This window comes from Eschscholzia californica, unplaced genomic scaffold, assembly GCF_041429995.1.
Source record: "Eschscholzia californica isolate CP2 unplaced genomic scaffold, dmEscCali1.0.p SCAF_3, whole genome shotgun sequence".
Taxonomy (NCBI): Eukaryota; Viridiplantae; Streptophyta; class Magnoliopsida; order Ranunculales; family Papaveraceae; genus Eschscholzia; species Eschscholzia californica.
Genome location: NW_028238420.1, coordinates 40,561,748 through 40,585,765, shown reverse-complemented (window position 1 = coordinate 40,585,765; position 24,018 = coordinate 40,561,748). Strand labels below are relative to the sequence as shown.

At 37.0% G+C, this 24,018-nt stretch overlaps 4 protein-coding genes and 1 pseudogene across 6 annotated transcripts; 2 read left to right on the top strand and 3 right to left on the bottom strand.

Annotated features, from left to right (window-relative positions):
- Positions 1-902: 902 nt before the first annotated feature.
- Positions 903-2,875, bottom strand: LOC147550315 (dof zinc finger protein DOF3.6-like). Its single transcript, XM_086672000.1, has 2 exons — positions 2,456-2,875; positions 903-2,275 (listed from the first exon to the last, which is right to left on the bottom strand). Exons 1-2 carry the CDS (start codon positions 2,504-2,506, stop codon positions 1,193-1,195), a joined length of 1,134 nt encoding a protein of 377 aa, XP_086528126.1. The 5' UTR covers positions 2,507-2,875; the 3' UTR covers positions 903-1,192.
- A 2,381-nt stretch (positions 2,876-5,256) lies between these two features.
- LOC147550314 (heat shock cognate 70 kDa protein 2-like) lies at positions 5,257-9,518 on the top strand. 2 transcript variants are annotated; one of them, XM_086670390.1, is made up of 3 exons: positions 5,296-6,622; positions 6,667-6,912; positions 7,571-9,518. In XM_086670390.1, exons 2-3 carry the CDS (start codon positions 6,699-6,701, stop codon positions 9,304-9,306), a joined length of 1,950 nt encoding a protein of 649 aa, XP_086526516.1. In that variant the 5' UTR covers positions 5,296-6,622; positions 6,667-6,698; the 3' UTR covers positions 9,307-9,518. The 2 variants fall into 2 exon arrangements, with proteins under 2 accessions (XP_086526515.1, XP_086526516.1); XM_086670389.1 differs by having other exon boundaries at positions 5,257-6,912.
- Positions 9,519-10,271: 753 nt separating this feature from the next.
- LOC147550313 (uncharacterized) lies at positions 10,272-13,771 on the bottom strand. Of its 2 annotated transcripts, none has more exons than XM_086671647.1 (3): positions 13,633-13,771; positions 10,663-10,853; positions 10,272-10,507 (listed from the first exon to the last, which is right to left on the bottom strand). In XM_086671647.1, the coding sequence occupies exons 2-3, from the start codon at positions 10,831-10,833 to the stop codon at positions 10,436-10,438; spliced, it is 243 nt and encodes an 80-aa protein (XP_086527773.1). In that variant the 5' UTR covers positions 10,834-10,853; positions 13,633-13,771; the 3' UTR covers positions 10,272-10,435. The 2 variants fall into 2 exon arrangements, with proteins under 2 accessions (XP_086527773.1, XP_086527774.1); XM_086671648.1 differs by lacking the exon at positions 13,633-13,771 and adding an exon at positions 11,463-11,699.
- Positions 13,772-18,999: 5,228 nt separating this feature from the next.
- Positions 19,000-21,538, top strand: LOC147550312 (uncharacterized). The gene has a single exon (XM_086670101.1). The coding sequence runs from the start codon at positions 19,793-19,795 to the stop codon at positions 21,290-21,292; it is 1,500 nt and encodes a 499-aa protein (XP_086526227.1). The 5' UTR covers positions 19,000-19,792; the 3' UTR covers positions 21,293-21,538.
- A 631-nt stretch (positions 21,539-22,169) lies between these two features.
- Positions 22,170-24,002, bottom strand: LOC147550311 (enolase 2-like; annotated as a pseudogene).
- Positions 24,003-24,018: the final 16 nt, after the last annotated feature.

The following is a 24,018-nucleotide window of genomic DNA, read 5'->3' as shown; positions in this document are numbered from 1 at the left end:
CTAGTAAGGGTATATATGTCAAAATTATTATTCAGACCTAATTATTCAGATGTAGAAAACAAACATACTAACTTACAAAAAATTCAGCCAACTCAAATTCAGCCAATTCAGATTCAGCCAATTCAGATTCAGCCAATTCAGATTCAGACATTAAAAAAAAACAAACAGCACCTAAGTCTCTTTAGATTGCTTACTAGCTAGCTAGGTATGAGCAATCTATATATCTAAAGTAGCTTACTATATATTAACTCCGCGCGACCTTTCGGTGTTGTGTCTCCCGTTCGTTCTCATCGGGTGGTCATGGGTTTTGTTTCTGACGTAAACTCTCACAAACCCTTAATCAGAGCTATAGGTGGGAGGCTAATATCTCGGGATGTTGATCTATTTCTTGTGGGCTCGTGAGGGTACGTTCACCACTAAGAATAAAACTCATGCCATAAGGTGGCAGCTAACCACAGACAATACGATGTGAATATCGTTAGATCACCACATTTCCTCTCCATAGGACATCTATCCTGGTAAAGGTCAATTGAAACATCTTGAAGTCCCAAATAAAACGCGCTTTCTCCTAAAACTATATATGTCGGCTCTAGCAGTCCTGCAGTCGACCAGACCGTGACTAAAGTAGCTTATTCAGGCTAGTGTTTTACTCAAAATCTTGACGTTGGTCTCCGTTAACGTTCTCTAAAGATGCTACAAACGATCAAAAGTCGGTCAAGTTCTCATTTCAAATCAGTTTTACACCAGTGAGCTTCACTAGTGATCCAAGGAATGTAAACCACCATGTTAGGGATAATTAGAATGTGATATTTCACATTGAGAAGGAAATTAAATGCACATTAACACAATTTATAACACCACTAAGAAAACAAGTGCTCAGGATCATATCTAACAACTACTTCTTTAACCCATAAACCCCCCTTCTGTAACTTAACATGTTCATCAAATACAAGAAAAATAAAGAAAGAAGAGAAAATTAATTAGTGAATAAACAACAAACCTAGCTAGCTACCATTCTAAGAGCTAGAACTTCAGTTGAAGACAATAATAGGTTCATGTTTCTCTTATATTTGATCTTCATATTCTCCCCCCATCTTAATTAGGTAAACTTCCAATCTCTCTCTCTTTCTCTTCCTCCCCTAACAAAGAAAAAAAAGAACCTTTGGGGAGTAGTTTAATTCACAAAGTAAAATTACAAGAGATGGCTGGTGGTGGAAGAGGTGAAACCAGAAAGATCTGTCCATGCATTGCCACTCCAATATTGATCATTCCCTTGATTATTATTATTAGTACCCATTATCTGTCTTGATAAGTTCAAACCACCACCAGCTTCATTTTCTTCCGTTTTCACTGAAGCGAACCGAGTAACAACGGGACTAGCCGGTGTCCTAGCTTGACTCTGATCATGACCCATATTTCCAATAACTCCAGCTTGCTGATTACTACCTTGGAATGATGAATACAATCCTCGGGGTGGTTCGAGACCAGACAAGAAAGGAAATTGTTGCATTGCCTGCTGTAATCTCCATTGTTCTCCATTTGATCCAGTACTAGATAAAATATTGTTACTACCAGCTGAAGTACTAATTCCCGTATGATGAAAATTGAATCCACCAGTTCCAAGTTGTGTGGTTGATGGTGAATGATTAACCCCACTGAAATTCAACCCCAAGTGATCAGCTGTAGTAGTGCCGTACTTATCGGTACTAAAATTGAGAAGAGAAGCCATGAAAGGTAATTGATGAGGAGGGTGTTGTTGAGATTGAGGTGTCATGATATGACCTAAAGAAGTATCACTAGTTGTCATGAAATTAGTAGTTGTATTGCTTAAAGGGATACTGCTAGTTGAATTGTGACTATTTTGTCTCTGATGATGATGATGATGATGATCACTAGTTCCAGGTGACTTTGAACTACTTTTGCTACTTCTTTTGTTTCTACGACAACCACCACCCACCGGAACCGTTCTTAGAGCTCCACCTCTAGTCCAGTATCGTCTACACGTCTTACAAAAGTGACGAGGTTGAGTGAGACTGTAATTATTGAAGTAGCAAAACTTTGTATTAGTTGATTCACATCTTGGGCATTTTAGTGCTTGCTCTGGCTGTGGTAGTTTAGCTTGTCTGGCTCGATCGGCCAACGAACCAGGCCTAATTGAACTTGCAATTCCAACTCCACCACCACCACCACCACCCATGGGAGCTGACTGAGATGGTACTGGTGGAAACTGTGGATGATTATTATCATGACCAATCCCTTGTGGACCATTTAGTTGCTGTGAAAATAAAGAACTTGAATTAAACATTCAAAGAAATCACGAAAAGATAAGTAAGAAATGAAATATCTGGTATATTCAATAAGATAGAGAAAGAAAAGGGTAGGAATATTTTAGCTAGATCTTTTTATAGACATGCTTTTACTAAGAAGAAAAATTGAAGAAGAAACCATTAATTACCTGTTGCCAGTTTGGTGGATCTAGATAAACAGGAGCAGAGGTGAAAACCATGATCTTATATTCTGTTTTTAATCTTCTCTTTTCTAAAGGTTAGTTAATTCTAGGGTTTTTGGTGTGGGGGAAGCATATGCATGGCTGAGAATCTGCCAAAACAGAAGAGAGAGTTGCAGAAAGAAGGAATGAGAGAAAGAGAGAGAAGGTGATGGATGGCCTGGGGAGATAAAGGAGAAGCTTTTGTTTGTTTATTTATTTATCTTCTTCTATGTTTCTACTTTTCTTTTTTGTATTGTATTTTAATAATACTAGGCTAGCTAGGGTTTTTTGAGAGGGAGGAAGTTGCTTGCTTCAGTGGTAAGGTTCTTAATTTAGTGATTCTTCGTCGCAAGGTTTCATAGCTGAAAAGTGGATAGTGGATCATCCGTGATCTCATGCAGAGAATTGTTAAAGTAAAGGTGGTGGTAGGGTTTAGAAGAAGAGAGAGAAAAAGTGACACCGTGGCCGAATAGAAATAGAGAAAAAGAGGCAACTGGGCAACTTCGCGCGCCGTGAAGCATTTGCTGCACAAAAAATATACTCAACCGCCCTCCTGGGACTTCCACTTGAACCGTCTGTGAGGGAAACAAGGAGTTCTCTCTCCTCTCACATGTTCAATTACGTGAGAGAGAAATCCTTGTTTCTCTCACAGTCACAGACGGTTCAAGTGAGAGTCCAAGGAGGCGGGTCATGTAGACTTGTTCTTAGCTGCATGAAGAGCTGATGCGTGTTGACTATATTCCACATATACAATCATACCTAATGAGATGGTTAATCCAATAATGATGTTTAGATGGAAATTTAATTTTAGACCACTTTTCTTCCAAAACTTGCCGCCCATAAAAGAGTAATGCTAGGGAACAAAAAAAAATCTTGTTAGAAATCATACGTGGCTTGATGTAGTTCGCATTTTATTAGATCAATCATTAGAAGTGCGAACTCCAGCAAACGACGTAGGCTTACTGCCCATAATCTATCAGATTTTTCTTGTTCCATAGTATTTTTGGACAGAACAAATTACTAGCCCAAGTAATATATGAAAAGACTTGGCTAGTAATTTTTGTCCACCTCAGCTTTCAGGCGGAGGCCGGTTAAATATTTCGTATGAAAATCACGATTGTGATCTAATGCCCCTAAATGAGTGCTCAGTAATATAAGAAAGCCCAAAGACAGTTTTTGCCTAGAAGCAGGAACTCTTAGAGTCTTAGTAGCTCAGTGATCGATCGCATTGCATTAGAGATGAACAAAGCTAAGCGACATGCTAATATCATGGGAATTTAGGTCTTGAGATGCATTGATTGATTCTTATGTTTTTCCTGGGTTGAGATGCATTGACAAAACTTAGAAGGCATATACAAAATTCCACTAATCATGCACTAATATGGCTAGAAACAACTTTTATAAGACGCCAAAGGAGACAACAAAGATACAAAAAGAAGAGAAGATGGTAATTTTCTACCTACTCAGACCTTTCACAATGGAAATGAGATTAATTCATGTCCAAAAAACTTAATTATCCGATAAGATGAGTTCGAAAGAGATCATTTTGGATGGATGTTTATGTTGACATGACCAGCCAACCTAAACATATTAATCTTTGGATAGATGTGTTACACATTTGGACGGATGTTTTAAACTTTATGCTAACCAAATTACCATAAATAATTGTCCAATGACACACAAACAAGGAGAACATTTTATCATCAAATCAATATTAAAGTAAAAAAAAAAGAAAATAACAACGCAGTTTAATTACGATTAATTTTCACTTACTATTGACAACAAACTAACAAAATGTGAAAAGGTATATACTTTAATTTGGTGCTAGGAATTTTCATCTAATTCTAGTAATTATGCCATATAAAAACTCTTTGTGCTACACTTAACCTAGATTTACCACCAAACATGATAGTGAAAATTATATATATAAATATATATATAAGTATATGTCATTGAACTAGAATTGTGGAAACAATTGTACCATACATTCAATTTTTGGATTATGGGTAGTTTGTGTGGAAATAGAGGGAGACAAAGAAGAGTGGGGTCATTGGTGAATGATGGGTCAGAATCTTTTCATTCTAGTCTCCCGACCATGTATCAATCATGTGGCCTGAGAAAAAAAAAAGCTACCGGGTCTTGGGTAATGCACTTGCTTTATTTTTGTGATTATGATATATATGATATATATCCGGATCTTTCGTATACTATTTCATTCATAAATCAAGCTAGTCTAGGGCACGTTATATATTCAAGTCTCGGATCTAATTAATCGAAAGGTATTTCAACTTAGAATTATTTTGAAGAAATATTTCGTTCAAATGTTAGAAGGACCCTCAAAAGAGTATCACAATTTGATTTGGTACATATGATTAATTTCGATTAAATATAAAATTATGTAAAAATCTTATCACATCAATTTTGATACTACTAGTCATTGAAGATTATCCTTGAAAATTATCTAATCAACTAGTAATGAGGCTTCTTATTCTTAATTTGTGTTTCATTTCAAGTTGTTATGGGTTGCTTGTGCCTACCCCACTATCAACTATAATCAAGCTAATATGCTTAATTATTAATACTATTAATTTACCTAGAAGGTTAGAACTTAAGCCAGACAAGAAGTGATTAAGAAAAGGGAGAAGAAACAAGAGAAGGAGAAGCAGCACAGTTGGAATCTAATTCCCTGGACTATCTATCTACACAAGAATATAACTTTTACTCATTTTCATGCACAAAAAGCACCCTTAATTATCTCTCTTTCTTTCATACATAAGCTTGCACTACTGTTAGAGAGAGAAAGACTTAGAAATCAGGGTTGTAAAGGGAGCAACTACATTATATAATGAATGTGTAAGGGTTCAGCTTTTTACTCCATTTAATTTTCTTGTCACCTCTTTGCCCCCACATTACATGTCCAGAGCTTCTTCCTCTTATTCCCTCTTCATACACAAAAGGAAAAAAAAGGTATAGTACAATATTTTATCTCATGATCTTGTTTTAATTTCTAAGATGTATTTGCAAGATTATATTGATGAGTTGGGTTACTTTGGGCTAGGGCATAGGGGAAGTTCTCTATATACAGTTGGGGCTTATCCTCTCAATAGCCCAAAAAAATCAAAGTGGCAGGGGAGTTCTATAGAGTCACCCTTGGTTTTGTTCTTATTGGAATCTTGGCTCCCTTTGTCTTTTGACAAGAAGAGATGAAGATGAAAAGTTACATTTTCGTCTAGGCTTAGTCTTCACCATACATATTTTTTGGTTGTGAGCCGAAGTTTGGAAACTTTCAGGGCACGACTAATTACTAGGTTCGGTCGTAACTGCAAAGTTGCAATTTCATTTTTTTTATAATATTCCAAGGTTGAACTATTAGATAGGAAGAAAATGTGTTCAATTGAAGTGTGTAAAAATTAATAGTGGTGCAGCTAGGCAAAACTGAAGAATAGATGCCCGTGGGTTGAGAGAAAGTCTAGTCAAATTCGGGGAATCTAATGGTGGAGGCGAAGAAACTCGGTCTGAGAGAATGATCTCTTGAGTGATCCTTAGCCCCAAAACTTAAGAGTTTGATGAGACAAACAAAATAGAGCATATCTTTTCTGAGTTTAATGATGAAAAATGGAAGGATTCTTGTAAAGCGATTCCAAGTTGAACGAAGAGTCGAACATTTTGTGATCAAATCATTCACTCCATAGTCTGATAATATGTGCTAACTTATACTTTGAGGTTCGACTCTGACTATGTGCCTAATACGTACAAATAATACTCGTAATAAAAACCACTCTTATCCCTATAGAATATCATCCCTAAATTAATCTCGAAAAATCAACGTTATACATGTATCTGGATGGTGTGGATTCATTCACGTACCTTTCGCGGATTTCCTAATTAACCGGAGATTATGAAGACCGATTGAACTAGTAGGAGAAAGAAAAGAACACCCACAAACAAATAAGGGTAGCACGTGGAGTTTAATCAGCAGCGAACAAAGAAACTTTCCTAATCGTAGGTTAATTAGTTTTAAATCCAACGGCAATCAATTCATTATACGAACATTCTCGAATTATCCTCCAAAACCTATAAATATTCAGTTACTCTCATCCTTTTCCCTTGCAAGTTAGAATAATCAAAACCCTAGTTTTCTTTCTATCTATCTAAAAACTATAATTCCGATCTACTAGTATTATTTCTGTGAATTTGTTGTTGTCTAAGAATGGCTGGAAAAGGTGAAGGAGCGGCAATTGGAATTGATCTTGGAACGACATATTCATGTGTAGGAGTGTGGCAACATGATCGTGTTGAAATTATAGCAAACGATCAAGGAAACAGAACTACTCCTTCTTATGTTGCTTTTACAGATACCGAACGTTTGATCGGAGATGCTGCTAAGAATCAAGTCGCAATGAACCCAATCAACACCGTTTTCGGTAATTTTCTCATTCTCCTATTTTTCAATTATCGATGGTGTTCTTTTATTATTTTTTCTACATTATGACTAAATTGTATGTGAAATATGTATCTATCTAACTCAAAACTAATTGGCTGTACTTTTTTGTGACGTTCTTATTAAGTGTACTTTTTTTTTGTGACCTAGAGATATGTTACTTTTTTATAAGGTGCGCTTTAATGTAGCTGCTAGATTCTTATAAACATAATTGTACGTGAACCTAGAGACGTGTGACCTTCTTATTAGGCTTAAATTTTTGTGACATGGAGATGTGTGGCCTTATTTATAAGGTGTAATTTTTTTGTGACATGGAATGTTTTTTTTTTTTATGGAAGAGGCCTGGGCCTGATTTTATTTAGACGAAATATTGGCTACATGCCTACATCAATGTGACACGGAATGTTATTGTAAGGCATAATTTTTTGTGACATGAAGATGTGTGACGAGTACCTTTTTGTGACTTTGAGATTTGTGACCTTATTATAAGGCGTACAGTTGGGCGTAGCTCTGATACCATGCTACGAGTTATGTTGAGTTAGATGAGCACAAACTTTTAATATATCAGACTTTTCATGATCTTCTTTGTTTTTTTATTTTTCTGCATTATGATTGATTGATGATTGAAATCTTTTTTGTAGATGCAAAGCGATTGATTGGAAGGAGATGTAGTGATGTTTCGGTTCAGAGTGACATGAAACTATGGCCATTCAAGGTTATTCCTGGACCTGGTGATAAACCCATGATTGGTGTCAGCTACAAGGGTGAAGAGAAGCAATTTGCAGCCGAGGAGATCTCTTCCATGGTCCTAATTAAGATGCGAGAAATTGCCGAAGCTTATCTTGGTTCGACAGTGAAAAACGCTGTCGTCACTGTCCCTGCTTACTTCAACGATTCTCAGCGTCAAGCTACTAAGGACGCTGGTGTTATTGCTGGCCTTAACGTATTGCGTATTATCAATGAGCCAACAGCTGCTGCCATTGCTTATGGTCTTGATAAGAAAGCAACGAGTGTCGGAGAGAAGAATGTTTTAATCTTTGATCTTGGTGGTGGTACTTTTGATGTCTCTCTACTCACCATTGAAGAGGGTATCTTTGAAGTTAAAGCAACTGCTGGAGATACTCATCTTGGAGGAGAAGATTTTGACAACAGAATGGTGAATCACTTTGTCCAGGAATTCAAGAGGAAACACAAGAAGGACATTACTGGAAATCCTAGGGCTTTAAGGAGGTTGAGGACTTCTTGTGAGAGGGCAAAGAGGACGCTTTCATCCACTGCCCAGACCACTATTGAGATTGATTCTTTGTATGAAGGTGTTGATTTCTACACTACAATTACTCGGGCGAGGTTTGAGGAGTTGAATATGGATCTTTTTAGGAAGTGTATGGAGCCAGTTGAGAAGTGTTTGAGAGATGCGAAGATGGATAAGAGTACTGTTCATGATGTTGTTCTTGTTGGTGGATCGACTAGGATTCCGAAAGTTCAATCCCTTTTGCAGGATTTCTTTAATGGGAAGGAGCTCTGCAAAAGCATAAACCCTGATGAAGCTGTAGCTTATGGTGCTGCTGTCCAAGCTGCTATCTTGAGTGGTGAGGGTAATGAGAAGGTTCAGGACTTGTTGTTGTTGGATGTCACACCTCTATCTCTAGGGTTGGAAACGGCCGGAGGTGTTATGACTGTGTTGATCCCTAGGAACACAACCATTCCTACCAAGAAGGAACAAGTCTTTTCTACCTACTCGGACAACCAACCCGGTGTGTTGATTCAGGTGTATGAGGGTGAGAGAACGAGAACAAGGGACAACAACTTGTTGGGTAAATTTGAGTTGTCTGGAATCCCTCCTGCACCTCGTGGTGTTCCTCAGATTACAGTGTGTTTCGACATTGATGCAAACGGTATCTTGAATGTTTCGGCTGAGGATAAGACAACAGGGCAAAAGAACAAGATCACAATCACGAATGACAAGGGGAGGTTGTCTAAGGATGAGATAGAAAAGATGGTGCAAGAGGCAGAGAAATACAAGTCTGAGGATGAAGAACACAAGAAGAAGGTCGAGGCGAAGAATGCCTTGGAGAACTACTCTTACAACATGAGAAACACTATCAAGGATGAGAAGATAGGAGGAAAGCTAGCTGCTGAGGACAAGAAGAAGATTGAGGATGCAGTTGAGGAGGCCATACAATGGTTGGACAGTAACCAGCTAGCTGAAGCAGATGAATTCGATGACAAAATGAAAGAATTAGAAAACATCTGCAACCCAATTATTGCCAAGATGTATCAGGGTGGTGCAGGGCCTGATATGGGTGGGGCTGGTGGTATGGGTGATGATGCTCCTCCTGCCGGTGGTGCTGGACCTAAGATCGAAGAAGTCGACTAAACTGTTTCTGCTTCTTGTTTTATTTCATGTTTACTTTGTTTTGTTTTCGGTTAAATTTTATATTTCCTAAGAGTTTGGTTTTAGTTTTCTAGAGAGGTTTTATGGTTTCTGAATTCGATTTTTAGATGACTATAACTATTCGGTTAAATTCTATATTTCTTTGTTAGTTACTTTGATGAATCAAGTGAGAAGAATTCTCTGAGGTTTTTTTTTATAGCTGAAATGCCTTTGTGGTGACTACAATCATGATTCATGACCTCAACCATTTTTGAACTTCCCAACCAAGTTTAGAGACTAATAACTTACTCAACCTGCTAATTTTGGATTGATCGCTAACCTTTTACGAATAACACTAGGGCAGGTTAAAAGTGAGTAGGATTAATATGAAGCCGTTCTATCAGTTACATATATATATGAAACCCTTATAGATCGGCGTGGATGCCCACAGGCTACTGCAACAATCTGTTCTGGTTGAAAACTCTGTGACCTTTTTTTTGATACCCAAGAAACAGTTTACGTTGTTGGCCGAAACTTTTAAAGATTGCCCTTCGAGAAATATGATGAACATTGAGAGCTTGATTGTGGGGAAATAGATACCATAGCCTTAAAAGTCGATATACATGTATGAAGCCCTTATTGAACGGCTTGGATGCCCACGAGCTACTGCAACAATCTGTTCTGGTTGGGAACTACATGACCTTTTTTTGATACCCAAGAAACAGTTTACATTGTTGGCTGAAACTTTTAAAGATTGACTGTCGGGAAATATGATGAACATTGCGAGCTTGATCGTGTAAAAATAGATACCACAGCCTTAAAATTCGACATGCTACATTTGTGAGTAGAAGGAATTGTCAGGCATTTTCCACTTCCCTCAGGTAGGAAGGAAGCTTTTCGCTCAGCCAGAGAGAGAGAGAGAGGGAGAGAGATAAACTACAGAAGATGACTATCCAACTCCCAGTACAAAAAATACAAATGTTCTACAATTTCATTTAAAATAATCAAACTCCCGCTCAAATTTGATTCAAAATATGGATGAGATGCCACTAGAAATTCCTTTTCCAAGTGCAGTCGAAGAGTAATCTTCAATCTGTTATGTAAATAAACCAAACAAAAACAATTGGCCCAACTATTTTCTTCCTCTGCTAAGCCTATGTAAGTGGTAATTGATGCTTCCCCAAGGCTTTCTGCTTTGCCCAGACTGCAACAATTATCACAAAGGATGGGTGTTAATTGGATTTGGTAAAACACAGAGAGTAAAACGCGAGAATGGATAGTCAATGTATAAGAAAATCATTCCTTTAGAAAACGAGAAAAAGTCGAATATTAAAGACACACAAATTGCCAAACGCGCACCTGAGAATCCATACAAGTTTGCAAGAGTTCCTTTTGTCGGGCACACTTGTCGTCACTATTCTGGTTCAGAGACAAACAATTTAGAAATGCTAACATCTCCTTCATGCAAGGTTTCCGAAGTGTCCCAAATTTCTTTGGGTTTATGTACAGCCCACCAGCTTTCCGCCCCATGTTTCGTAAGTTCTACTAACCTGCTCAAGTTCAATAATGGTGTAAATTTAGAAAACACAATCACAGAGCAAGGGCTTATGAGATCAATGCACTGCATAATTCTAGGTGTTCGAATTGAGCTATGCCACAATAACAAAAGGCTGAAACAGAAAAATATGAAACTGAGTTCTCACTATTAGATGTTGTATACTACTCATTTTCTGAAAGAAACTGACGTCCAAAAAGCCACCAATGTCCTTTTACTTGTGTCAAGTTATACCTCAAATCCAGCATATGTAATATTGAACAGACAACACTTTTTCTTTATGCTATTTGAGAATTTCTGAACTTGCATATGCGTAATCGAGTATACGAGAGAAGAGAAATAAGCAACCGAGCAACAATATCTTACATTTAGGGTGCAACACACTAGTACCATATGAACTCAACGTTGTATTGCTCCTCAACTCACAAAAGAAATGTGGAGTCCTAGTTCTCAATCTTATGTATAGAACCACATAAAGTTCTAATGCACTAAAATACAACCCATTATCCTCAAGGAGAACCAAAGAGCGCACTGATTTTTTTTCCGAAACTTCAAAGGAATAATATTGTGAGAGATAAAGATGCACAAAAGGCCCCAAGGGTACCTTAATAACCGGGAAGAAGCGGATCGATACTTTGTGTGCATAACGTATAATCTTGGTGCACGATCTCCACGGAAATGATTACACACGCTATCCTTTGGTGCATTTGGAAGCAGAGGAGCCGTACGATATTGAAGGACAAGGTTTTAATTATGGACAATGTTCGAAAATACGTTTTTAAGCCTCGAAGCGGTGGGCTCTCAAAAAGCGAAGCGGTGCCTCGATGCGTAAAATACGTTATATATATATATATATATATATATATATATATATATATAAAGATAACTTCAAAGAGTGTAAAAACATAACATGACATAGTTTTACTACCAATTTACCATTATATAAAGTGCTTCATAAACAAAAAAACAAGAGTTTCATCGTCATAAACTCAGAACTCATAACACTTAAGCAAACCTAAAAACAAAAATAAACTCATGTTGTCCAACATCTGAAACAAAAACAAAAGAGTTGTTTCTTCAAAAAAAAAAAAAACAAGTACTAACAATTACTAACACATACTAACAATTACTAACACATTACAGACTAAAAAAAACAAATACTAACAATTACTAACACATTACAGCCAAAAAAATATAAGTACTAACAATTACTAACAAAGTAACAATTACTAATGGTTTGAAAGAAGAGAGAGAAAAAAACTGAGAGAAAGATAATGAAAACCTAGAGAGAGAGAGGCAGAAGAAAACCGAGAGAGAGAAGAAAATCTAGAGAGGTAGAAGAAAATGGAAGGTATTACCTGCTGGTGTTGGCTGCTGCTGGAGAAGAAGGTAGCAGTTCTTGACTTGATTCAGTCGTAGAGAGAAAGAAGGAAAGAAAAAAACCCTAACAGTTGGTATTTTCGATTTTGACCCAATTTCTCTATTTTGACCCAATTTCTAAATACACACCTCTATTTTCAAAGCCTACGCCTTGTACGCATCAAGGCGTACCGCCCCGACTCATACGCTTCGGGTTCAGAAGGCGTACGAGTTAAAACTGATGGACAAAGCATAAGCTTTGACTCGGTTGGTGTACGCATCGAGGCGCGCTTTAAGCTTTGACTCGGTTGGTGTACGCGTCGAAGCGAAGCGTGCCTCGATGCATACGCTTCAGTCGCTTTTTCAAACATTGATTATGGATGATATCATCCATCCATATGGTTCCGAGGACCTTGTAACAATGAACCAATGATTTCATGTTTGACGGAAAGCCCTTGCAGACGCATTGTAATCTTGGTGAATACTTGTTCTTTTATACTCCAGTTTATAGCTTTCTCCTTTTTCCCGTTTGGGTCTCTCGGCTTGTGCCTGTCTAATCCCTATTTGGGTCATGTTTCTTCTTCCCTCTTTGTGTGTTCATTTGCAGTTCTAGAAACTAAAACGAATTTCTGATAAATGTCACTCGGTGATCTCTCATACATCTTCCTAACAAAATTCTAAGAAAATTAATGGGGATCACGATCAGTAATTCAGTATGGTATACATAAGCCCCTTAATTCATAATAAAACACATTCTTAATATATTAAGTCGAGACAAGACAGTAATCCAAGATAATACATATGAAGCAAATTGTTCATATTTCAGTTCATTCGATTAACTTTCTTAACCTTTTAGTCGAATCTTAATACTGTAATATCAACTTTACTAAGGTCTAACTTCAACAAACATAAACATAACTCATATCGAAATTGATCCCTACACTATCAATTCCTACCAATACAATATCATAAACTCTTTTCAATTGAAAAGTTTGCATCATCAACTTCATGAACAGATAGAATTCAGTAGCATACATTTTGTACCATTTAAATCCCTAATAAAAGATGATAATGGGTTTTTAACCAAATGCCAAATGATGAAGAAAAAAGAATCAACAAATAAAAGCTTTCATAATAAGATTATAGAACTGCCCAAGTTATGATTAAATCATATTATCATAGTAGAGGAGAATACTCCAAAATCTCACTATTTGTTTCCCGAATAGGCTGAAAAATTCCATCTTTTTACAAATAAATACCTATAATCTTTAATAGATGATTTGGGCAGAACCCATATAGATCTAGCTTGTGATAAGGAAGATAAGAAATTGTAGAGAGAGAAATGGGTTTGTGGGTTTAGGGTTTAAGAATGATATGAAATGAAAAGAAAGAGGGAAGAAGGAAGAGAGGAATACCTTTTCACGAACTCCTTCAGCTAAAACCTCCGACTCTCTGCTCTTTTGGTTACAGACTTCGGAGAGATTCGGGAAGGGAACTGCGAGGATTGTTAATGAACACTCCGAACAGATCTTATCCGTCCAAATTATTTTTAAGGGAGGTTTTGATTCGTCGGATGAAAACGACGATAGTTCCCTATTCATGGGCCTTGTGGGAGTTAGCTATCCAATCACGGCCCAACAGGAAGTTTAATTATAGGCGTCCCCCGTTACTACTAAAGGCGGAAAAGAATCCGTTGCCGATCATTTTTGGCTGAAACAAAATGTAACGAACGAAAGTTTTGGGCCGATTAGGTTCAGAGTCAGATTAGACTGTTTGGTCTGGCTAGGTTGTTAGGATTAGCTTCGTCCTTTTGGGTTATAGTAGTTTGGCTCATTTAACTCGCCTTGTATGTACTCTCTATTTTTGCTTTTGGTATAAGAACAATCCTGCATAGACTAAAGGAAATTTTATGACTCACAATATATCATCCGGCACATCTTCGGTCATTGCTAACTGACTTTGAATTTGATTTCTAGGAAATAGATTATAACAACTGGAACATCTTCGGTCGTTGCTAACTATTTTGAATTGGATGTCCACAAAACAAATCCCCATCCATGTTATTGTGTCACTGGATATATTTTATAGACAATTCGACATAATAAATGATGAATATTACAAATGAAATCTCATATCTATTTAATATTTCTAATTTCTTGAGTTTGGGACAAAAAAAAAAAAGATTGTTATGTATTTTGTGGCAAATGAACTTTTAATTAAGCTCTCAATTAAGTGCAGGTCTATTTTGAAACGTCCATTATCTAAAAGTGTACAACTTTGAATAAAAAGTTACATTGATGACCATTACCTTACAGAATTTATGTGACATTTTGTGGTCAATTTCTCAATTACTATAATATCAAAGACACAGAAAAGATATTTTGGGCTTACTTTTAGAAAACCCATTAGGAAGTTTGTCATGTTTCTCTCATATGGTCAAGTAAATATAAAAAAAATAACCATCCCGTAAATATATTTCTACAATATCCCGACATGAAAATATATATCTTTAAGTTATCTTCTTAATTATTCATGTGTCAAAATTTCACAAATGTGATCGTTATCACTAATAAAATAACATCACATGATTCACATCTAATGTTTATGAGATTACAACGTCATGAACTAGGCAAGAGGCAACTATCAAACTTAAACTGTTTTTTTTTTTCCAATGACTCAGTTTTTCTTTCTTACTTACTTTTGAAGTACAATAATGGTGTATTCTAGTGGAAGAGAAAAGGAGAGTAAGAATAATGGTGTATGGAATTGACCAAAAACATCTTCCACTCATCCAATAAATGGGTAAAAGATAACTCAATTATTAGATTCATATACAAAGTGATCCAAACATCCTAATCTAACAAGTAACAAAGCATCCCTAGAGTTTGAAAATGCACGACTCTTTTTGTCTCTGTAGAATACGAGAAACTAAATACTATTTGTTTCGAATTTTTTGCTTTTGATCCTTCCCGCATAGTCCTTAGTTATGACACGTGCGGGGGTAGGAGGCATGTATGCTCAAATTGCTTTTCGTATAAAAGTTTCAATCCCTTTTCGATTTGAGAGTAAGTTATATACCGTTAGACAGCTCAACAAAAAAAACATACCGTTAGAGCACCGTCCTACTGCTCACAAAAGTTATCATATCAAATAATATAAGCAAATAATGTATAATAAATTATGCTAAATCATACTAATAATTCTAATGAATACTTAATGTGCACATGTCATCACTCAATGTCTAATAATTAGTCTAAGTTTGCACGTCTCAATAGATACAATCTAACTATAATTAGTAAGAGAATTTCCAATGCAAGACAAACGAAAAACTCTTATCACGTCAAGTGTGAAAAATAGTAGATCTCTAAATAATGGCTTTCCTACATGTTCATTTAGAACTACTATATTAGAAAACCTTCTTCAATGCAACACTCAAGATAAATTCTAAATCATATATTTTGATTTTTGACCATAAAATTAATTGATTTGTTTATGTGACACTTAGAGATCTTCAAGTCTCTAAAATAAATTGTGTCACCTCACTTTAGAGATTTACGAGGGTATAACCCGTGCCCGCCGGACACAAACAGTTCTATCAAATGCGCACGTGAGGTGATCTATACGCGCCCCACATTATCGCTATAGGCGTCCCGCAAAGACTAAAGTTTTAAGGGATCTATATGTAAATGGAGCGCCTACAACAATAATATGGGTGTCTTTAAGTCTTCCGAAAGAAAAATGAGATCTTTAAAAAGATGATCTTTTTTATAATCTTATAACTCTTGGTTGATTTTTAATCAAATCTGAACCCTCAAACTTTGATAGAGTAAATCCTAACCATTAGAGATAAACATGGGAGAACAAATCTTAGCCATTGGGAGGAGGGGGAAAGAAACCCTCCTCCCTTATTATATAGATGTTGAGTTCTGCAATGGAGATGATTTTTAAAGAGAGACTCTAAAAAAATCTTATGTGGCACTTTAAATTTTAGAGTTTGAGTTTCCGACTGGAAATACTCTAGAATTAGAGCATCTCTAATGGGACATTCTAACAAAAACTCTAAAGTCCTAGTTGTCAAGTGTTGATGAATATTGTCTTTGCTAGGTGGCTATATGGAGAAACTCTAAACTTTGCTAGTCTCCAATGAAGATCTCTAAAGTACATCCACTTAAGAGCATCTCCAATGCAACACTCAATCTTCGAAACTCTGAGTGTCACATATGATTTTTAGAGTTTTTTCTTAAAAATTCTCTCCAATGCAACACTCTATTTGAATCTCTAAGATGACGTGTCAATAGAGATATCTCAAGAGGACGCTCTAATTCTAGAGTGTCATCTTGAGATATCTCTAATTGTCTAAATCATCAATATTTAATTTTCAAACAATAGAAATCGAGTCTTCTATATTTTCTAAATAACTAATTATTTATTTACAAAAATAACTATGTCATATAAGTAAATAAGATAAGTTTAGAGTTTTGCATTTGAGACATAAAAAAATTGAGGATCTCTATTTTCGCCACCTGATAGTGAGAATCTCAAGTGAAACTTGACAGATAAGATGAATAGAGATTTTTTTGAGTTTTACATTGAAGATGCTCTAATACACATTACACATGAGCTCTAAATTCGGTAAGAAAAAATAGTTTAAAAGAAATGATATCTATTAGTTTAAATTTTAAATTGACACTTAAAAAATCTCAAAATAAACACCTTAAGGGTCTCTACGATAAATGTTTCGACATCATCATGGAGTGTCAAATTGAGTGTCTCATTGGAGAAGATCTTTTAACAAAATCTTTAAAAGTTATAAGTAGCATTCTAAGTTTTAGAGTTTAAATGTTTCACTAGAATTGTTCTTATATCTAAGACATACTTATATACATTGGTCAACTTATTAATTTGTTTCTTTTTTTTGTTGAAAAATTGTTCTTTATCAAACTTCTTCCCTTTTTTTTACATTTCCGTCCTTCCATGAAGGTGCCGCGAAGAAGGAAATAGTTGGACCAATAAGAACCCTAAAGTGTTATTTACTTTAATTAGCAATTGTGAATTTTATATTGTCTCAGATCCATTTTGCTCGTATTGGGTTTCTCTTTTTTCAGTTATTCAAGGAGCAACGACTAATTTAAAAAAACATTAGCACTGTTTTTGAAGTTCTATAAAATATTGTTTAATCTTCAATCAGTTGTCAAACAATTCTTTACCCTATTTGGCTATCCAGCCGCGATACATGGCCCCGCACGAATCCCAGCCGAATCTCCGCGGGATGACGTGTTTCTCTCTAAATCATGGCCCGACACGTCATCCCGCCGGGATTCGTGGCGGGCATAGTGTCATTTCCCTTCGCTATTTTTGTCTCATGATTGTTTCTCTATTTTAATGCATGATTAAGGGTGTCTATTAGGGTTACTTGCTTTTTTAAGGTGAAGCATCAATTTAGGAGGTGTTTGTACTTTGTAGAAAGAAAGTTTTGTTGACAATGCTCATATATACTTCTTAGATACAATGTGTTTTTTACACAAGAATTGGCCGAAATAAATTTACCAAGTATGTTTTCAAGGTAATTCCATTTTTGAAGGTGTATATCACCTACTTCTTCTCTTTCTCTCATTCCAACAAAAAATCGTGGGCCGACAATCTCCAACTGGTAGTCTTAACTTAAAAAAGATAAGCTTGTTCTTCCTTCCATTTCTTTTTCTTCCCATTTTCTCTTTTCTCTCTTTCTATTCTCACAGACGAAGAGGAGGACCCCCTTCTCCGATAGTTTGGTAAACCAGACCTTCCGTCTTGATCTGGAACGCTAGACCGAAACGAAGGCCTAGTTCTCCAGACTTTTAAGGTAGGGGTGGGAATCGGTCCGGACCGGTCGGTACTGGACTCTAACTTCATCGAATCGGTCGACTCGGACATAAACTGTTAATGACCACCTAATTACTCGGGCGGACTCGTACGGTCACTCTCAAGAATTCTTTGTCCATTGACCGTCCAAGACCTCTTGTTTTGCCGGGCCAGTCGGACACCGGACGGTCTCGGTCTGAGTTTTCCAATAAAATTTACTTAAATTCAGAACTTTATTTTTATGAGAAATGATAGAGTGACTTAAAATTTGGTACTTAGAGGATGACATGTTTCCTCATTTGGAAACAAAAGCGGTCCCCACCGTAGTCAAACTTTGAAAAAACCTTGTCTTTTAGTGAATTCCACGTCATTATGTCATCCTCTAAGTCATCCTCTACGTAACTCTAGCATCTCCCTATTTTTATTATCACAAACAAAATTACTTACAAATGAAGATGTTTAACCAAGAAATCAAAAGTAAATATGAAAAAGAAAAAAACACAGTTGATCATCATTTAACAAGATATAATTAAGCCACGTACTAATGTTTGGTCTTCTAGAGGACTATATGACTATAACCAACGACCATCATATATTCTTATGTCTATAAAATTCAACGGTCAACTTCTAAAAATGAGGGCAGTTTAGTCGATCAACCTATTCGGTCACTCGTACCGGTCGGTTATTTGGACGGTCTATATTGGTCGGTCGGTTAGCGGTCGGTCCTTCGACATAGAATTTTGACCGTGACCGTCCGCCAATTCTTTCGGGCCGGTCGGACACTGACCGTTATGACCATCGGGTGTCCATGGACACTTTTTATCTCGGTCGAACGGATCGGATAGCGGTCTTCCGGATCTTTTGCCCACCCCTACTTTAAGGGGGCTATTTTGGTATTTCGGTCATTTTTAGGGGGTCATTTTGGTGTCTTGGTCATAACTTAGAAAACTGATTGTAGCTTTTCTCTTCTCAAAATGATAAGCCAAGCAACAACCCAATCTCCAACTCTTCTATATACTTCCACTTTATTAACGACTTCCCTTTATTTCCTTATCTCCCTTCCTCCTTTCTCTCTCTAACTTTCTGATCGTATCGACATTGGCGGGGACGAGTATCTCTTTTGAAGATCTTTGCTTCTGTTTCTGTGGATTTTAATCCCTACCCAGAAAAGGTAACTCTTTTATTCTCCCAAAGGTCTCCCGTTCCATTTCTTTAGAATGTAAGGGATGATTCGTAGGTGTTTCTATCAAATTTCTTCATGGATTTGATGGTCTGATTCAGAAAAGTGTTCCTCAATTAGGGTTGCTGTTACAATTTCCTTTCACTTCCTGATAGAAGTATTGGTTAGAATAATCTGTTCATGATGTTTGGGTTGTTTCCTGTATTTGGGTATGAATCTCGGCTGATTTCTTTGATTCCAGAACTCCTTTCTGGAGCAGAGATGGGTTTAGATTTTCCTTTTATCTAGGGTTTTTGACAAAAAATTCTCCTTTTGGGACCCTTAGTTGGGATATCCCTTCATGATGTTTATAGGGTTCTCCTGGATCTAGTTGAACTTCCCCTGATCTTTAACTTTGTTCTTTGTTATAGAAGATTGTTAATTGATGGATCTAGGATTAGTTATTTGGTGGGTTTTTGAGATTCATTTATGATGTCCTTTTGGTGATTATTGTGGGACTTCTAAATTCCACTCTCACCTTCAAGAAAAATCTTGAAGGTGACTAAAAAGGGTAAATGGCAGACACCCTTCTTACAGCTTTGTCAATGAAGAATCACCAACCATCAACACTTTTATCAATGGATTCTTGTGCTGCTTCTCACACTGGATTAGATAGAGAGATGAATCGTCAAATCATTCTTTCCCGACCACCTGATATTAATCTCCCGCTTTCCGCTGACCCAAGCCTACCTCCCCATTCGTGGAATCCTGATAATTGTGATCTTCTGGATGTTCATCTTGGATCTCAAGTCTATGAGAAAGAAACACTTCTTCATCTCCCTAAGGTTGCGCGAAAATGTGCAAAGCGACTTGATAGCATTTGGGGTGCTTGGGTTTTCTTCAATTTCTACTTCAAGCCTGTTTTGAATGATAAAGCAAAAGGAAAGATTACTAGAGACAGTAACGGAATTTCTGGATTCGATAAATTGGATCTTCAACTTGATGTTTTCTTAGTTCAACATGATATGGAGAATATGTATATGTGGGTTTTCAAGGAACGACCTGAAAATGCACTAGGTAAGATGCAGCTGAGGAGTTACATGAATGGCCACTCACGTCAAGGAGAACGTCTGTTCCCATTTAGTGTGGATAAGGGTTTTGTTCGCTCCCATAGAATGCAGCGAAAACATTACAGAGGCCTTTCAAACCCCCAATGTGTTCATGGAATTGAAATTATTAGGTCTCCCAATCTTACGTGCCTCAGTGACGACGAAAAGAAGAGATGGATGGACCTCACAGGCCGTGATTTGAACTTCTTGGTCCCACTTGAAGCGAGTGATTTTGGTTCATGGAGGAATCTTCCAAATACTGATTTTGAGCTTGAGAGGCATCTTACATCAAAAAGTAACGGCAACTCAAGGAAACTACTCGGGTTTGGTTTGAATCTATCTACTCTGCCGTTGAACCATGGTAATAGTGACGGTATGGATGTTTCCCCCAAGAACAAGAAGAGAAAAGAATTTTCTCCTCACGGGAGCGATGAAGATTGTTATATACCAGTTAATAATCCTACTCCCAGTCGTGTTTTAGATATGGAAATCCACCATCCTATTGGGTCTGTTTGGTCGAGCGGGTTTACTGGGGTAATGAGGAACACAAGCGGGCCTGTCACAGCTTCAAAGACTATATATGAGGATGAAGAAGGGTATTTGATCGTGGTGAGCCTACCTTTTGCAGATTTACAGAGAGTAAAAGTTTCATGGAGGAACACTCTTTCGTGTGGGATCGTCAAGATATCATGTGTAAGCACTGCTAGAATGCCATTTATCAAGAGACATGAGAGAACATTCAAGCTCACAGATCCATCTCCTGAGCACTGCCCTCCGGGAGAATTTATAAGGGAAATACAACTTGCAGGTCGAATTCCAGAAGACGCTAAACTTGAAGCATATTATGATGAAACAGGGACAGTTCTAGAGATCATGGTGCCAAAACATCGGGTTGGACCAGAAGAACATGAGGTTCGAGTTTGCCTTCGCCCTCATCTTGGAACCAATGACCTTCTATTGACTTGATGGAGTGATTGCGAGAAATGCAAGTGGATATTACTATGGTCTGTGTTGAATTCTTTACCAACTTAATACTACCATAAATGAAATCTATTGAATGGAAATTGCATCCATATCAAGTATCTTTGCTACTCTGGTTTCCATCTGTGTCATGTTGTATCCAGTAATTCTTCTTACTCAACTTGTTGGTTCCTATCTGGGTTGATCTTGTATTTTGGGCTTGGAAATGATAAGGGCTTCAATCTCTCACAACAACAAGCATTTAGTTATCAAGGGAAACCCCCTATATTAAATAAGCCAAACACAGTAATAAGCATACTTACTCTCTATTATATATTTACTTACTCTATTATATAGTTATATCAAACTGTAATAGAACTCGTTTTAGAAGTGATATAAAAACAAATATCATGTGCTTCGCACTTTCTAGTGATGGCACCTATAATAAAAAGAACCTCTTAAGTGGCGCTCCTACGACTCTAGGATGCGAGTTGCGCTCCTAGGTCCTAGGATGCGAGTTGCGCTTCTAGGTTCGTTCAGTTTCCGATATAGAGATGATGATGGTGGTAAGGTGTATATGAGCAGTCAACTGTCTATCGTGATGGTGGTAAGGTATATATGACCAGTCAACTGTCTATCGACAACCCTGGACGTTTAGGGGGTTAGGTAGTAATTTATGTGAGTTAATCATCTTTGAGAGGCTATTTCGCTCGGAGTTGGAAATGTTTTACCATCAAACAAGCACACTACTACATTGTTTTCTCCAAAACTCTCAAAACAAACCTTAAATAATAGACCTTCTGTTCCATTTATAAACATCTAATTAATCTGATCCAGAAAAACCCAAGTACTCTACTCTTGGTTTGCAACTTCCACTAGAGACCTAGTACGGTTCAACTGGATTTCGGAAGTTAGCTCCAGCATAGACAGCATCCGAACCCAATTCCTCTTCAATCCTCAATAACTGAGTACACAATAAAAACCAATTCTTTTCATCAATTTAAACAGATCCAGAAAAAAAAAGCAGCAAAAACAAATGAAATTAAAGTATACAACTTTTCTACCTGGTTGTACTTGGCAAGGCGCTCGGATCTGCACGGAGCTCCTGTCTTAATCTGGCCCTGTTATGACAAAAATGTGAAGAATAAGTGGTTAGGCTCGAGCTGAACCAAAATGAGATTGTTAGTCGGTTAAATTCTAGTGCTAGGTTTCAAGAATGTTACAGTGGCCAAGCCAACAGAGAGGTCAGCGATGAAGGTGTCTTCGGTCTCTCCACTTCGGTGGCTGGCCATGACACCCCATCCAGCTTTCTTTGACATTTTCACAGCTTCAACGCTCTCAGTTACAGATCCGATTTGGTTAACCTATTTGCATAGCACAAGGATTAAATTACAAAATTGACAGAAAACCCATATTAAGAGATTCAATCGAAGCTCGATTGATAAACAATCATCAGTACCTTGAGGAGCAGAGCATTGCAGGTGTTCTCCTTGATTGCCTTCTCAACTCTCTGTAAAAATAAACTGCATCAGAAATAGCACAGAATTTTGGATCTTCATGATATCGAGAATCGGTGTACTAATTTTCTGAATCCCTTCTACTTCGCAAACTAGAAAATGGTATTTATCAGTTGTAATAAAAGGAAATACTTTTGGGTTTGTAACCAAGAGATCATCCCCAACAATCTGTACTTTATCTCCGATTTCAGCAGTCATCTTGGCGTAATGTTCCCAGTCGTCCTGGTCGAATGGGTCTTCAATCGACACGATTGGATATTCAGTAGCAAATGATTTGTAAAAATCTTTGAGTTTATCTCCAGAGATCTTTTGAGATCCGTCGTTATTCTGTACCAAGTCATACCATCAAATTAAGCGCCAAAGATTGTTTTCATTACGTAGAACCTAAATTACAAAAACAGGTGAAATGGCCATCTTGCCTCTGCCTTGAAGTTGAGGTCATAAGTTTTGTCTGACCCGTAAAATTCGGAAGCAGCAACACCATTCCAATGACAACCTATAACAAGAAGCTTATTAGGTTGCTAATCTCCCATTGCAAGTTTAAGATGCATCATAAACAGTGGAAAAATAAGAGAAGGCAATAAAGTCTCACTTGTTGAGTATAGCCAGCTTTAGCTATGGCTGTGTTCAGCAACTCAAGACCTTCCTTATTCTCCTGAAATTTGAACAAGTTGAAAAGCAGAATTAGAAGATGAAATGAATAGAATGAAGTGGATGCTGGGAATGAAATTCCAATTAGCAGACTTGGATATTGGGTGCAAAACCACCTTCATCACCAACATTTGTTGCATCCTGACCTTATTTCTTTTTAATGAGAGACTGCCATAAAATAACATATACACATTAAGCTACACCCATGAGTAAAAAAATGTGACATCAAAATTAAGCAATATCACCAACTACAACATTTAAGTTTCTTGGTCTATCAGCGGTGTCTTCACACATGGCAGGAATGAAACTCATTAGAAGTCGAATAACATGAGTACATACGCACTATATGAAAAGGGAAACAGAAAATCAAAAGGTTTCACTAATCAGATGTGAGATAGAGAAATGCAGCTATATACAAACAGCATATATCCTGGTAACAATGCTATATCAAGTCATTTACAAATTCAGCTTAATGGCGAGAGGAAGAGAAGAATAATTGAGTATCGAGTAATATAGACCTTCAAATGGTGATACACTTCTACGCCCATTTTCATTGCTTCTTTA

Coding starts and splice junctions, on each gene's coding strand:
- LOC147550315 (XM_086672000.1), bottom strand. CDS start 2,506: ATGGTTTTCACCTCTGCTCCTGTTTATCTAGATCCACCAAACTGGCAA. Junction 2,276..2,455: donor ATCCACCAAACTGGCAACAG/GTAATTAATGGT, acceptor TTATTTTCACAG/CAACTAAATGGTCCACAAGG.
- LOC147550314 (XM_086670389.1), top strand. CDS start 6,699: ATGGCTGGAAAAGGTGAAGGAGCGGCAATTGGAATTGATCTTGGAACG. Junction 6,913..7,570: donor CCCAATCAACACCGTTTTCG/GTAATTTTCTCA, acceptor TCTTTTTTGTAG/ATGCAAAGCGATTGATTGGA.
- LOC147550313 (XM_086671647.1), bottom strand. CDS start 10,833: ATGGGGCGGAAAGCTGGTGGGCTGTACATAAACCCAAAGAAATTTGGG. Junction 10,508..10,662: donor AAACTTGTATGGATTCTCAG/GTGCGCGTTTGG, acceptor TAATTGTTGCAG/TCTGGGCAAAGCAGAAAGCC.
- LOC147550312 (XM_086670101.1), top strand. CDS start 19,793: ATGGCAGACACCCTTCTTACAGCTTTGTCAATGAAGAATCACCAACCA.